Here is a 14,240-nt window from a genome sequence, read left to right as displayed (position 1 = left end):
ACGTAGTTTCCACCTTCTTGTTTATAATCCACCATTCACAAGATGAATCAAAGAAGCATCCCAGGAGACTCACACTTCGACCTGCAGGAAAAGACTAAAGATGATATAAATCACAAGTACAGTATCATTCGTGGAGTATTATGCTGTCGCGAGAACAAATCTAATCATCCACGTATCAATCTAAGACCTGAGCAAATAAGTCGTAAACCTATGCCAGCTCCAAGTTACATCAGTGATGCAACCTTCAAGCCAGTGATTCCATGATAATCAACCACCGCCGTCTCCTTCTTCTTGGCTTCTCCTTGCGCAGTCACCTCCTCATCCATCTTCTTCTCTTCACTCCCTTCTTGCTCTCCTGTCTTCTCCTCCTTCATTACTTCCTTGCCCTTTCCCTCCACTTCCTTCCCCTTCCCATTTCCCCCGTCTTCCACCTTTGCATTTTGCCACTCAAGTAATCTATCAACAGCATCCCTACACTCCCAAATCTGCGCTCGAACAGCCTCCATTTCTTGACTCATTGCATTCATTTTTACCAGAAACGCTGCGCGCTTCTTGTCCATGTTGCCAGGTATCGGGTCGCTAGGTGTTTTGCTGCTCGAAGCCTTGAATGAAGGAGGCGAAGTACTAGGCGATGAAGCGGGAGATAGTGATTCAGGTGTACTAAAAAGATTAGCATAGTTTGTCCTTTCAAAGAGAAAGACTTGATGAGTAGAAGAAAGGAGAAAACAAACTCAAGCCGCTCCATAAACATCGCGTAAGCACAATCCAATTCCCAATTCTCAGGACCAACATCGTCCTCCTCCTCCTCCTTCGCTTTCCCCAATCCCCCCTTCTTACTCCCCTCACCCAATCCCTTCCCCATCCCACCAACGCCCCCCGCCGGCATCCCCGGCATCCCTGGCATCCACGCTCCCACCAGCTTCCCGGTATTCTTATCAGTCATCAACATCGCGCCCCCATATTTCTTCAGAAACTCCTCTTTGCTCATCTTAGCCTTTCCTTTCTTCATCTCCGCCGTCATTTCCTTGAGTAACTTGACCGCGGCGTCCATGTTTGCAATTTTGGCTGCTGAACTGGGTGCTGTGGGGTATGAGGAAGTGGATGTTGAAGCGTAGGGGTATGAGGATGTGGATGGATGGTGGTAGGTGGGTAGGTAGGTAGGTTTTGCGTATGGCCCGGTTGGTACTGCGACTGGAGTGAATGAGTTTGGATGGGAGGCGTTCGATGGGTGGTAGGCGGGATTTGGAAATGTACCTTGGTTGGTGTATAGGTGGGTGGGTATTGTAGCTGGATTGGAAGATGAGGATTGTTGTTTGGCGAGAGCTGCGCAGTAGCTTTGGTATTCTTGGTTCGCGATGATGGCGGAGGGGGATGACCCAAACTTTTGTGAGGGATTTGGTGGTGCCATGCTTGATGATGTTTGATGTTTTGTGTGTGGTGATCTGATGTGGCTTGTTTGTTGTGTGAATATTTAGTTGAGATGGTGGAGATGATGGAGGTTGACAGAGATCGATGGAAGTATGACTCTGAGGGCTTAAAAGATTTGAGTTTGCAATCAGATAAAGTTAGGCAAGTGCACTCACTGTTTGTAGGAGTGCGTCCTATTCACTAGACTCAAAAGGAAAGTGTGGTGAATTGGGTATGATTTCTGAAAGAGGTAAGCACAAAGCTGAGGTAATGGCATTGATCGAGATATGAAATTACTTGATTATGAGTACCCAGAAGAAATCGTTTGGTGTCAAGTACAAATCCACCGAGGTATGATCTGAGACCATCTAAATTTTATTCTTTTAGTTGTTTTCTGTACTCATGTACCGTATGTTTGGAATATTGAACATAGCTTTTACTAGCAACATCTAAGTACTCGCTCAGCCATCCCTACTATCTCACAATCCTGAGCTTAACAGCAAACTTAATACTTCAGAGCAGGAAGAGGAGGAGGAGCTGGTAGAGCACGGTACTGAGTATGCGTCTGAACATTTTCCAAACCCGTCATCTTCTTATTCTTATACGCCAATCCCATCACCAAATCTCGTGCACCTCTAACACAATCCGACAGTCCAACCCCAGCGTAACTGTTCCCAGCCACAGCGAGTCCACCACCGAACTTTTCTTTGAGTTCATCGTGGGCCGCAAGGAGTCGAGCTTCATGACCAACAGTATATTGCGGAATACAATTTTTATGAAGACCGGCTTTGGTGGCTGTCGGTTCGTCGGTGATGCCCAAGTGGCGAGCGATAACGTTGCGAGCCATTATCACGCCTTCTTCAGACTCTGGATATGAATCCATACCATCCCACCAGTGACCTCCTAGCATGACTGTGAGTTTGGTACCTTCAACAGTGTCTTGATTGCCAATAGTATCACTGTCGAAGACTACGCCAAGAGCGCATTCTGGGTTTTGGTCGAAAGGTATTGCACGAGGAATCAAATAGCCGAAACCGTGGACGGGCAAGACGGTGGTGGAGGGGAAGTATAGATTGACTACCATAACAGTTACAGAGTGGATATCTGCTAACGGTTTCAAATGCGTCTGAGGCTGATTGGGAGATCTGAGGGCTGTTCCATCTTGTGGGATAATAGATGAGGTGTTCGGACCGGAAAGTGTCGAAATTACTTTGGTGTATAATGCTGGTGGTACATTCTCTGATGTTGTGATCTGAGCATGAAAGTCAGTGAAATACAGCAGAAAGATTTCAGAACCCTACTTTGATATTTTCCGTTTCATGGTCGAACGAAAGTGACTTGACCCATACGCCCTTCTTGAACTGCACTTTCGGATTTGCTCGCAATGACTTTTCCAAAGCTACAGGAATCGCACCAATGCCTTCTTTGAAAGAAAACACACTTGATTGACTCAGGCGGACAAAAATTGAAGGTTCAATTTTACCGATAAGCTCTACGCCCAACTCCACATCAGCAGTATTCTTCCAAGCTATTCTAGGGCCCAATTCTCGCCATCCTTTCATGATGCTTCCAAACTTTCTTTCCATAGACCAAACTAATGGCATTAGGCTTTTGACACTCAATTGTGTGATATCACCAGCGTATATTCCATGCAGGCCAGCTGAGAGAGCTTTATCTGCTGCCTCGGAGGTTCCTAACCGTCGGAGAAGAAAGTCGTACAAAGATTCATCGTCCATCGATGGTGGCCGTCCAGGGTTGTTATACTCTCTCCAAAGCGCCATGGGAATCCAATTCAATGCTGGCGATGTCAACACGCTGAATAAATTTGTAAATAAATTTGTACCGGGGCCAGGCAGCTTCACAAGTTTATCAGGGTAATATATATATCGGTTCCTGGCGGATGCAGAGTCTTTAGGGGTTGTGAGGATTTGGTCTTGCAGGTCAAGGTCTTGAATCTACGAACTAATTAGTATTGAATAATAGAGAGGCTCCTCTCAAGCATACCAGTTCCATGACAGTTAGACCTGATCCATTTTCGTTGGGTCGTAGACTTCTAGGGCCTTGCTCAAATACAATGTCACCGCCGTCAACAGCCACACGCTCGCTGCTCAGCCATCCTCCTAGTCTATCGGTACTCTCATATATCGTAACATTGGCATGTGGTATATTTTTCGTCAGATAATGTGCCGTCGAGAGTCCTGTGATACCTCCTCCTAAGACCGCAAATTCGGGTTTACTGTTTTCATCATACTGCGGCTTCTTGAGGAGGTTGTGAACAATGGGCTTCTTCAGGAGTTCGTCAAAGATGGAAGGCGCATAACGATCTTCTGTACGTTTCAAATACGTTGTACTATCACCTGGCTTCTCGTTGCGTCCAGTGTAATATGTGCGGCGTTGGAGTCGACCAAATGTATCGCGTTGAAGCTGTAGTGGGGTACGATAGGCGGATGAAATCGTTCTCCAGCCGCGTCGAGCTTGACAACTGGGATTGATGTAGCATTGTCGGAGTAGCAGCACCACGGTGTGCTCAGTCGATTGCGTTCGCATCGGAACTGCTGCAGGTCTCCGTCTGCAATTCCGTTCAATGTGATATATGTTGTTTTAAATGCAAGCTTCCATGACGCGAATTGAGCTCGCCTCGCTAGTTCTAACCCCTGTGAGAGTATCACAGCAAATAGGCAAAGATACCATTTTTCCTTTTTCGATGTGTTCAAGAATATCGAATCGTCTACTTTATTATTAAACACCAACTGACCTGTAGCTACGAACAGAATTGCTAAAGCTTGAATGTTGTGTTGAACCTTCGAATCATGAGCGTGTTAGGTTAGAGCTGGGGGGGGGACATATTGAAATCATTTAATATACATCACACAACACAAACAAAAATTTGGGTAGCATCCCCAGATACCTTTTTTCGGTTCTGGGGCGCGTGGGAGACAAAGTCCATTCTAAAACTAGTATCCTCCGCCATAAAGAACCCAAAGCTCATAATGCCAATGAGCCGAATAAAATATACCCATATCCCAATACTCCAGGCCTGAACGCCAAACATTCCATACCATATTTTACAAATGCCATATCTTTTCTAACCTTTCCATCCAACACATTTATCCTACGTGACCACATCGACGGGGGCCGCCGAAATATTATTAAACTTTGCCTCCTCTGAACCAGTTTCTGGTTTGATGAGTTCCTCCTCCATCTCATTCTCATCAACAAATTTCCTCTCGCTAACGTGTTCCTTGCCTCCGTTAGCCACCCAGACCTTGTCCTCAAACTTTCCTCTTTTCTGGCCATCAATATGCTTATAGACACAAGATGGGTTTAAACAGGGATTGAACTTGCACATGACTTTGGAGTGCACAAATTTGCAGTCGGGTGTAGTACAATCGGCCCCGTTTCGACATAACGGCATTGTTGGGTGTCTGAAAGGACATCGTTCGTTGGTACAATTCGGATAAAACTTGCAATCCATCGTCGTTTGGTGAGCGAGCTTTTGCGCAGGTGATGGATGTCGGCCGGTACATTTTTTATTTTTGCAAGCCGCGCCAAAAGTACATTCATCGGCAATATCAATGGGTACCCCTGGGGGAGCTGCGGGCGATTGGTGTGCAAACTTGCAATCTTTGTTGGTACATGCCAAGTTATATTTGCAAGTGCTATCTGCTGAAGGTGGCTCTCGCTTTTCCTGTGACATTTCAACATCCATAGATGAAGATGGCGTGTCGCTGGAAGCTGACTTGGGCTGCTCCCCATTGAAGCCCCCTCTAGAGCCATATGAACCACCTCTCCGGAAGCTGCTTTGTCCCCGAGGGCTAGGCTGAACTCGGTCGAACAACGATCGGCCGGGTTGTTGTTGCTGGTGGAAAGTATTTTGCATCCCAGCATTTGGCATCTGGCCTGCCATACCCATCATTTGTACCATTCCTGCCATCTGTTGTTCTAAGTTCTGAAACATTGTCTGTAGTTGCGCAGGTGCCAAATTTGACAGATTCATCGCGCCGGAGCTTTGCACCTGTTGTCCATTCATGCTTCCGTTCCGTGAGCCGTTCTGCATTCGTGCGCCGCCACGAATTGACATGGACTGCCGAGGGCCCGTTGGAGGCCCGCGTGAGTGTGAGTTAATACGGTCATTGCCACGCGTGCGATGTAGGACATTGTCGTTCGATCTGTCCATCGATTTAGCTAGGTGTCCAAGCATACGCTTGTCGCGAGCGCGTCCTCCATCGCGCATGGATTTGGGGCCCGTGGGACTATATTTTGTCAGCCTGTTGAACATCCAGTTTTTGGAATGGTATTGAGGAGAACTACTAAAACAGGAAACATACACATTAGCTGGAGCGGTATCTTGGTTATCTCCCATATCCGCATCCTGCGCCTCCCCAGATTGCTCCACGGCACCCATATTCGAATCTGCAGAAGCTGCTCCATTTCCGCCAGATTGTGAATTGAGTATCTCAACTTGATCAAACAACCATCTCGCAAAATCTCTAGCTCCTGGATCATCTGGTCCAAGGTTGAGTAGGTCGCCTGATAATTCCGCCGCAATCGCGTCCTGAGATTTGCCATTAACCAGCATCAGGATGATGTATTCCGAGAGCGCAGAGTCATCAGCACCTCCAGTGCTCCATCCGACCTCCACTAACTTTGGCTGAATTGCCATATTCAACGCGTTCGCCAGTGGCGAATCTAAAACCACCTCGACAGACATGATTGTTGCAGGTGCTTTCGACAGATGTCGATGCGGTTAGGGAAATGAGGCGTTGATGTGTTCGAGGCTGTATTGTCGTAATGGGCGTCGGCACTGGATTCGAAGTGGGAAGTTGCAGTCGCGGAGCTGAAACGGTCTTCTTTGTTCGCGATCGAGGGTTGGACTTGTTAAGGGAACGGGCTCAAAGGTGTCAAAGAGAAATGTCGATAGGAAGGTTGAGGTAGAGTGGCCTTGAAGTCATAAGGCCGACAAAATTAGTCATCGTGAGGCTGCAAACCATTCACGGGCTAAGCCTCATTCAGATGGAGATGTGGCCCGGGCGTAAGCTGTGTGGCTACCTAGGTACATGTAGTGATGGAAAAACTCCCGTGTCCGTCCCGAGAACTGTTTGGTCTGGTCTGGTTCCTGCTGGTTCAATAGGTACCTTTCAATAATGAACCAAATGAAAACACAAGGAATTATTAAATCATTAATCTCATATCTTTCTAATTGCTTTCAAGAACTTCATCTCTAATTCCGGTAACAATGAGACAAACTGCCAGGACTAGTCCATATATGAAGTAAATCTTCTGGTATAAAGAGCCTGTGGACTTCTGTCTTCTGTCAGAGATCTTGTCACATTTTACTGACGGTTTGTCAGGCCAACTTGTCCTCAGCGGTTCTTTCCACACTCCATCTATTGTTGTTATTGACTTTTTTATGCTTTGCTGTTTATAAATCGCAACGCACCAACCCAACATAATGAACCTCGCCCAAAGCGGAAAAAGCAGGTCGCGCGATGCGCATTCATATCAAACCGATATATCTCATTATTTTCTACTTGGACACCTTCGACGATTGTTCAGAATATTGTCTACTTCTGGGAACCCACGTTTCTAGCTGCTATTTGAAGCGAACATATGAGAAGAGCAAAGCAGAAGCTGGTCTTGGTCTCTACCAACTATTCCCCAGTGGGGCTGTCAACAGATTTTGTGCTCATATGTTCCAAGCCCCTCACCATTTTCTTGTCAACACACAGTTTGTCGTCCTAGCAAAGTTTCTCAAGAACAGTGTTATAAAGATGTTGATTGTCCTTGGGCTTTTTTCCATCCGATATACATATATATCAAACGCATCACTTTATCATTGATGCTGTGCCGTTTGCGCTGCTGTGTTGTTGTGTTTCCCCCACACTTCAATGATCCGCACTGGGGTGGATCTGCCAAGCACTATACATCGGCGTAAACCAGATCTCACGACTGATCAGTTTCGTGGTCATCCTATCAAAATGTCAGATTCCAAAGACTTCCCATTTCAGGTTGGGACCAAGATCTAAGCCTCCATATACAGTATCTTTCATTAGATACGCGCGTTCGATACTCGAATGGCCAGCGCCAACTCTGGACTGCGCACTTTGCCTACGACGCAACCTTGACCCAACTGTTCTGAGGAGAAGATTTACAGTAACGCGCAGCAAAGACTTTGCACACCACGAATCAACGGCATGATGACAGTGGCTGCTTCCGGCGATCCGGAGAATTATCAGCCTTCATGTAGCACCCGTCTGTGCCGACGATTCCATTTCTTCACTATTATTCGAAGCGCCGAAAAATAAACTTCCTGCCGTGCTTTCAAACAACTTTGGAAAACTGGAACTGTTACGGCGCAGTGCCGAGATAGTTTTTCCTGAAAAGAACTTGTTGCAGATATGTACACTTCTTCCTCACCGCCAGCAGCATTTTCGGAAAACTTGAGAGATGATTATTCGCTGTATGATATGCGCATATCACTATTCACATGGACAAAGATGCATTCTCAGCAGGCATGGCCCAAAATGCTGACGGAGGCGTGCTATCCACTGTCCTGTTTAGGCAATATGACATGATATCAGATCACGACTTGTGCAGAAAAGTCATGAGGAATGGAGTTGAGGATGTCCGAATGCGTCGTCTCGCCAGCCTCGAAACGAGCGATCTCCGGTGCGACTTGAGGACTCGAGAGAAGGAAGAAGGGACGAAATCTAGAACACAAAAATGGGGGACGCCACCCAACATCCACCCCACACTCACATTATTCTCTGGATCATGAGGAAGACACGCCATGATCTTCATCAACCGTTTGTCTTTTCCGTTGATCATCGTCTTGTTGTCCTGGGCTGCTGGTGCTCGCCCTACGACCCTGATTATTATTTGAATTGTTTGAGGCTTTGCCCTGCCAGGCTGTGAGCATGAGCGGAAAGGATGAACCTTGTGACCGAGATGTTCCAGTAACTTGTTGTGAGTCGACCAGACTGCACCAGGAACCTTGGTTGGGCAAGATGCCAAGATTTATATCTCGGCAGTCAATGAACCTGGCGAACTTTGTTGAAACTTCATGCATAGCGACCTGGGTATCCGTTTACGGTGTGAAACATCGAGGACATTTCGCATTCGCGGCGCGCCTGTTAAACACGGTCATCTCCTTCCCTTTCATGGACTTGAGAATAGGGGCCATCTAGGCACAGTTAAGCGTGGTCGAAATTCTTGTCCTTCGATTCTTGGAATGATGAATTCATCTAGCCAACTCTGCGGCAAGACGACGGGAGCACTAGATGACTGGTTGCAGTCGTGGTAGTGTGCTCTCGTACCCAACCCTATGCATGGTAACGACCACTACCTGCTATCTTACCTTTTCAAGCCAATAACACTTCAGTGATATGATTACATCACTACGGAGGATGCAGCATGTTCATACAGTATCTACTCGGTTCGGCTTCCGGCAACCTGGGATGCAAACGTACTGTGAAGCTTAGAAGCTGGCTCTGCACTCTACGCACCTACTTCTATAAACGCCTCTTACACGCAGGTTCTCCGTACCTCTTTCTAGTGCACGACGAGAGAGCCCGAATCTGGCCACCGGTGTTCGTCGAGCCGGAGATACAGAGGTATTCATTGGCGGAGGGGGAAACGACTAGCTGCTCTTCCTAAGACTATCAAAATGTCTGTGAACAAAGCAAGATCCTTGGATATCAGGACGACCAATTCCATAGCATTGATTGGGCGCATTTGCGTAATTCTCGTCAGCGTCAATGTTCCCAAACGTTAGATCATTACGGTCATCGGCATTAGTCAGTTCCCTTACGAAAGTAGTGGCAGAAGACTTAATAATGCAGCTGTCTGGAGAGAGGTTTTCCTGGATTTTCTGCTGTTGCTTCTCTTCCTCTCCTCTCCTGCTCTCCTCCTTCTCCCCTTCCATCAGCGTCCCCACCGCTGCCATATAATATCTCCAGATATATATTTGTTGTCGCGCTCACAGGCGACGGCGACTCATGTGTGGGTGATTGGGCTTTGCGCGTCATCACCATACAGGGACCTCCCCCACCCGCAGCGCACCATCCCTGACGGTTGACTGCACTGCACCACCTGCACCACCTGCAACATCTCAGAAATCCGGAAGCCCTGGAGTAGCTTGCGACCTTTGATGATTGCGTCCATGTGCTGGCAATGAGAAATCCTTACACCTTGTTGCTCCCACCGACAACAACCCATCGAATTACCACAATACACCGCTAGGTGAGTACACCATCCCGTCGCTCTTGTCGCATGATGGCAATCTGCTTGCCCAAACCCCTCCTCTGTGTATATCCTCACTCAAACTTGTGCTGGCAATTCCCTGCCATGTTTGGCGGCATGACGCTTGACTCTCTGAAGTTTCAAGACTCCTGAGCCAGAGCCAGTGCCGTCAAATTTTATGGTTCATCTGCAAAGGGCACTGGCCGAAACCGTCCAACAAGGCATTGTTTCTTTGAGCGCACTCGTTATAGCTGCTATTACTCCCACTTCACGCCCTCAAATGGCGAATGGCAACCTCAATTATTGACCATCATCATGGCAGATCAATTAACTTACTCGTTCTACTCGTCGCGAGGAACGATCCTCTACACGCCAGCTAGTCCAGTCGCTAAACAAGCTCAGGCTAACAGACTTCCTACTCCCCCTTGTCGTCCGAGGCAGCGTCGACCGCACTCGATACACATAACTAGACTTCCTGCTGGATACATACCTGTTGACTTACGACCGACCCCGCATCCACCGCCGCCCAAGAAACCCTCTCGATTTAGTGTAGAGTTAAGAAAGCTGGCTTCCCGCGAGAACGCAAAGCGTGTGCTCGGTACGGTCTTTTCTCCATTTGCGAACAGCAACTCTGCCTCCTCACCACCTGCCACAAACGCTCCTCGATCCGGTAGTGCCGAAACTACTCGCACGTTACGAACCTCGTTCTCGGCTGCTTCGGCAGATCCAAACAGTCTCTATTCAAGAAGAGTCGCAGCGGGAACGGTCACGGATGATAACATCATGGCTACACGTCCGAGTATAGATGGGAGGGTAGCGGGATCTGATGTCGTGAGCGACCTTGTTATACCCAAGAGAGCCGTCGACATCGAGAAGCCTATAGCTTCAGGAAATGGAGTTAATTGCTACATTCAACTGGCCGAACCGGTGATCTTTTTATCCGGGCTCGATCACGATGGCACGAGACAGAACTCTCACACTAACTCTACTGCGATACTACGTGGAAAGCTGCGACTTGAAGTAACGAAGAGCGCAAAAATCAAAGCTGTGACCCTTCGATTTACAGGCAGAGCTCGAACGGAATGGCCAGAAGGTATGGTCAACCATGCACACAAATTCATGTGACATTCTTCTAACAGACGATAGGTATTCCTCCTGAGAAGACACAGAACCACGAGGAGACTTCGCTTAGGACTCAAGTACTGCCCTTCTTCAATGCTCTGTATGAAGGGGCAGAATCAGGCTATGGTACCCACTGCAACTACACTCTGCGCGACAAGTCATCGGCCTCATCATCGGTTACAAACTTGGCAAGTCTCGGAACGGACACGCCTCCAACAAGCCATTCGGGATTCTCCATTCCCGTTCTTTCCAACAGATCTAACAGATCGAGCACCCTGTCTACGTCAAAGGAATTAAAGAGGTTGTCTCTACAGAGCAATCAATCGCGAAGTTTCACCAAGGGGGACTCCCCTTTTGGTCCAACGCCACAGCAAAAGGGATTCAAGTATTTCCATCCCGGGACCTATGAGTATAGCTTCGAGCTTCCAATCGATAATAACAGTCCTGAAACAATAAAACTACCTATGGCAATGGTGGCTTGGCAGCTTGAAGCGGTGGTAGAGCGTGCGGGAACATTCAGACCAGACCTTCAAGGTTTCAAAGATATACCCGTCATCCGCGCACCTTCAGAAGACTCTTTGGAACTGGTCGAGCCAATCTCAATTAGTAGGAAGTGGGAAGATCAACTCCAATACGAGATCATGATATCAGGAAAATCGTTTCCTCTGGGCTCCAAAATCCCAATTGCATTCAAGCTCACACCTTTAGCGAAAGTCCAGGTTCACAAGATCAAGATATTCGTGAGTGAAAATATTGAGTATTTCACGAACAACAAACGTGTTACAAGGAAAGACACTTCTAGAAAACTGCTCTTGCTCGAAAAGGTTGCAGGGCGTCCTCTGGATAAACAATATGCTGGTTCTCAGGTAAATGTATTGGCTGGTGGTGAGCTAAGTTCGGAGGACCGAAATCAGGCGAGAAGAGATGCCGTAAGACGACGACAGTACGAGGCCCTCCGGTTGGGCGCGGAACCCGAGCCTTTACCAGAACCCACGGAGAACTTACTTGGCGATATTGATCTTGGATTGGAAAAGTATTGGGGTCAGACAGAAATCGAAATGAATGTACAACTGCCTACTTGTGAAGTGATGGAGAAGGATCGCATGAAGCGTCTAGTTCCAGATACCACTTGGAAGTGTGTAAATGTACACCACTGGATAAAGGTACGCGGGCTTGTTGATATCTAGTATTTTTACTAATGATTTGCAGATAATTATGCGCATATCTCGCGTTGATGCGGACGACCCAACGGGCAAAAAGAGACGGCATTTTGAGATCTCTATTGACTCCCCATTCACAATCCTCAGTTGTCGCGCAACACAAGCCAATCTAGCACTTCCAGAATACGGTGTGAGTCCAGGAGCATCAGACCAGCTGCGCATATGTGGGTGCCCAAATGCTGCACTCAGCGGCGGCTCACCACACAACTCTTCATCACATGTTCCTACATTGGATGACGGGCCAGCTATTCCAGAAATTCCAACACTGGCGAGACCAGCTCAAGCTCATCTATCCACTGGAGCTCACGTTCAAAGGCCAATCCATATGCTCCGAAATCCAAGCTTCAACCCCCCAGCTTTCGATGCGGAGGAGCCTCCACCACCAATGCCTACACCTCCACCTCTTTACGATAACGTCGTTGGAACACCTAGCCATGACGGACTGGCAGATTACTTTGCCCGATTGAGTCAGTATGATGACGACAATACCGACGATGAGGACTCGACAAGAGCATCAGACCGCGGTCGAGTTAATGTACCTCATCCTAGGACACCTGGAGGAAGGATTGCAAGATCTATGGACATTGACAGGCAATTCATGTTTAACCCGAACGCGATACAGAATAGACAGCCGGTTGGCCTCAACTCACGGACTTGATGGATCATCCACCATGTGGAACACACTGAGGTAAATCCGAGCTGAAGAGTACATAACGACAACAAAAGAAAAGAAAACGATTAATGTTTATATGGGGCTAATGAGGCACATGACACAAAAAAAGGACATCATCACATCATCAAATGTCATTATCACGAAAGACAAAAGGAAGCGGGGAATGGGGTAGCCTAGACTGCTACGATTTATAATTTCTTTTTCTCAATAGCTCAGGAGGAGTTTGGGGTGGAGCCGAGTGGAGTGCATTGGATCATTTTTTACTTTGATGGGAACAGGGGCAGTAGGGGACGCGCGCATTGCACAAATTACATTATCGGTGGCGACAGGATTATCGGGGTATCTGGATATGGGGGGGCTTTTTGTATTGCTTTTTTTTAGATCATGGTGGTGGAGTGGATTGGAGTTTCTTCTTGTATATAGAAAAGAAGGAGGGAGGAACGGATGAGGGGGGAGGTATTGGGTAAGGGAGAGAGGTATCGTGTGGATAGCGTTTTGATTAATGGAAGAGATTTAAGATTACGATGGTTTGTTCCGTTTTTCGAGATGTGTTTGATGTGTGAGCTTAATGTGGAAGCCCACGTGAAAGTGCATAAGTGAAAGGCAGCCCAGCTCAACATAAAGTACTATTTAGCTGTTGAGCTTTTTAGGTAATACTTCAACACGCCTAAAACAAACTTTCACCACGTCATGTAGACACAGTCCTTTCCTTTCCTAGAAGTATACAACTCGAGAAAGGATCCTCTACACCCATGTTCTTTTCGACAATACAGTATCTATTATGTAAAGATCTAGGCCGTGCTAATGACCGTATTTCACAAAGTTTTTCAACCACCCAAGTCTGCAGTCTCAATTTATCGACTCCAACGCGCGTTTCATCAAAGTTGTATCTCGTACTTTTGTCTTCTTCTATACCAGGTTTACTTAGATCATGATATTCGACGAGGTAGTGTGAGAACATGGGGAACCAATTTTTCATCATATTCAGTAGTGACTATGAGGCGTTTAATAAGCTACCTAGATCTACGTGTTTAACCTCCAGGATTTGGTATAGTGACGTCCGTCTTGCTTTATGCTTTAGTACGCTACATCATCACAAAGGTGAACGACAGGATTTACTTTACATCCAAAAGTCACAAGAAACACCCCCGTCATGTTATAGTATTAACATATTTCTTATTCAAGCCTAAACCATTTCGGCTTTACACAGGCAGCTCAATCCACATCCTCAAAACTAAATCCCTATAATCCTCCTCCTGACTCCAGGCCTCAAGCCCGTATCCAAGGCCTGATCGCCCAAAGACACTTATGCAAAACCTCCACATTCCAAGACCCCAATTCATAAACTCATATTCAAAAACCTGCACCAGAGTGTATATAGGCCTGAGTGGCCTACTCAACCAAAAAAGACAAGTCCCAGGTCCAACCCGTAAAACTCCTACCGAACCCTGCGCCGTCCGTACCTATCCCGTTCTTTTGATGAAGGGTAAAATCGATAGAACACCTGAAAGATAATGCTATACAAAAACTCAGAAAGTGATGATCGTGAAGGCGTGCCACAATAATAGTATGTAGTA

General features: G+C 47.0%; 4 protein-coding genes across 4 annotated transcripts; 1 reads left to right on the top strand and 3 right to left on the bottom strand.

The window, feature by feature from the left end:
- Window positions 1-224: 224 nt before the first annotated feature.
- GLAREA_00853 (uncharacterized protein) lies at window positions 225-1,408 on the bottom strand (the record flags this gene model as incomplete). Its single annotated transcript, XM_008085611.1, has 2 exons — window positions 225-660; window positions 732-1,408. 2 exons carry the CDS (start codon window positions 1,406-1,408, stop codon window positions 225-227), a joined length of 1,113 nt encoding a protein of 370 aa, XP_008083802.1.
- Window positions 1,409-1,912: 504 nt separating this feature from the next.
- On the bottom strand, window positions 1,913-3,954 carry GLAREA_00852 (FAD-linked reductase, C-terminal; the record flags this gene model as incomplete). The annotated part of the gene is made up of 3 exons (XM_008085610.1): window positions 1,913-2,659; window positions 2,709-3,362; window positions 3,412-3,954. 3 exons carry the CDS (start codon window positions 3,952-3,954, stop codon window positions 1,913-1,915), a joined length of 1,944 nt encoding a protein of 647 aa, XP_008083801.1.
- Window positions 3,955-4,519: 565 nt separating this feature from the next.
- GLAREA_00851 (uncharacterized protein) lies at window positions 4,520-6,118 on the bottom strand (the record flags this gene model as incomplete). Its single annotated transcript, XM_008085609.1, has 2 exons — window positions 4,520-5,660; window positions 5,736-6,118. 2 exons carry the CDS (start codon window positions 6,116-6,118, stop codon window positions 4,520-4,522), a joined length of 1,524 nt encoding a protein of 507 aa, XP_008083800.1.
- Window positions 6,119-9,963: 3,845 nt separating this feature from the next.
- Window positions 9,964-12,648, top strand: GLAREA_00850 (uncharacterized protein; the record flags this gene model as incomplete). Its single annotated transcript, XM_008085608.1, has 3 exons — window positions 9,964-10,741; window positions 10,795-11,933; window positions 11,980-12,648. 3 exons carry the CDS (start codon window positions 9,964-9,966, stop codon window positions 12,646-12,648), a joined length of 2,586 nt encoding a protein of 861 aa, XP_008083799.1.
- Window positions 12,649-14,240: the final 1,592 nt, after the last annotated feature.

Source organism: Glarea lozoyensis (assembly GCF_000409485.1).
Source record: "Glarea lozoyensis ATCC 20868 chromosome Unknown GLAREA3, whole genome shotgun sequence".
Classification (NCBI taxonomy): Eukaryota; Fungi; Ascomycota; class Leotiomycetes; order Helotiales; family Helotiaceae; genus Glarea; species Glarea lozoyensis.
This window is presented reverse-complemented; position numbering and strand designations above follow the sequence as displayed.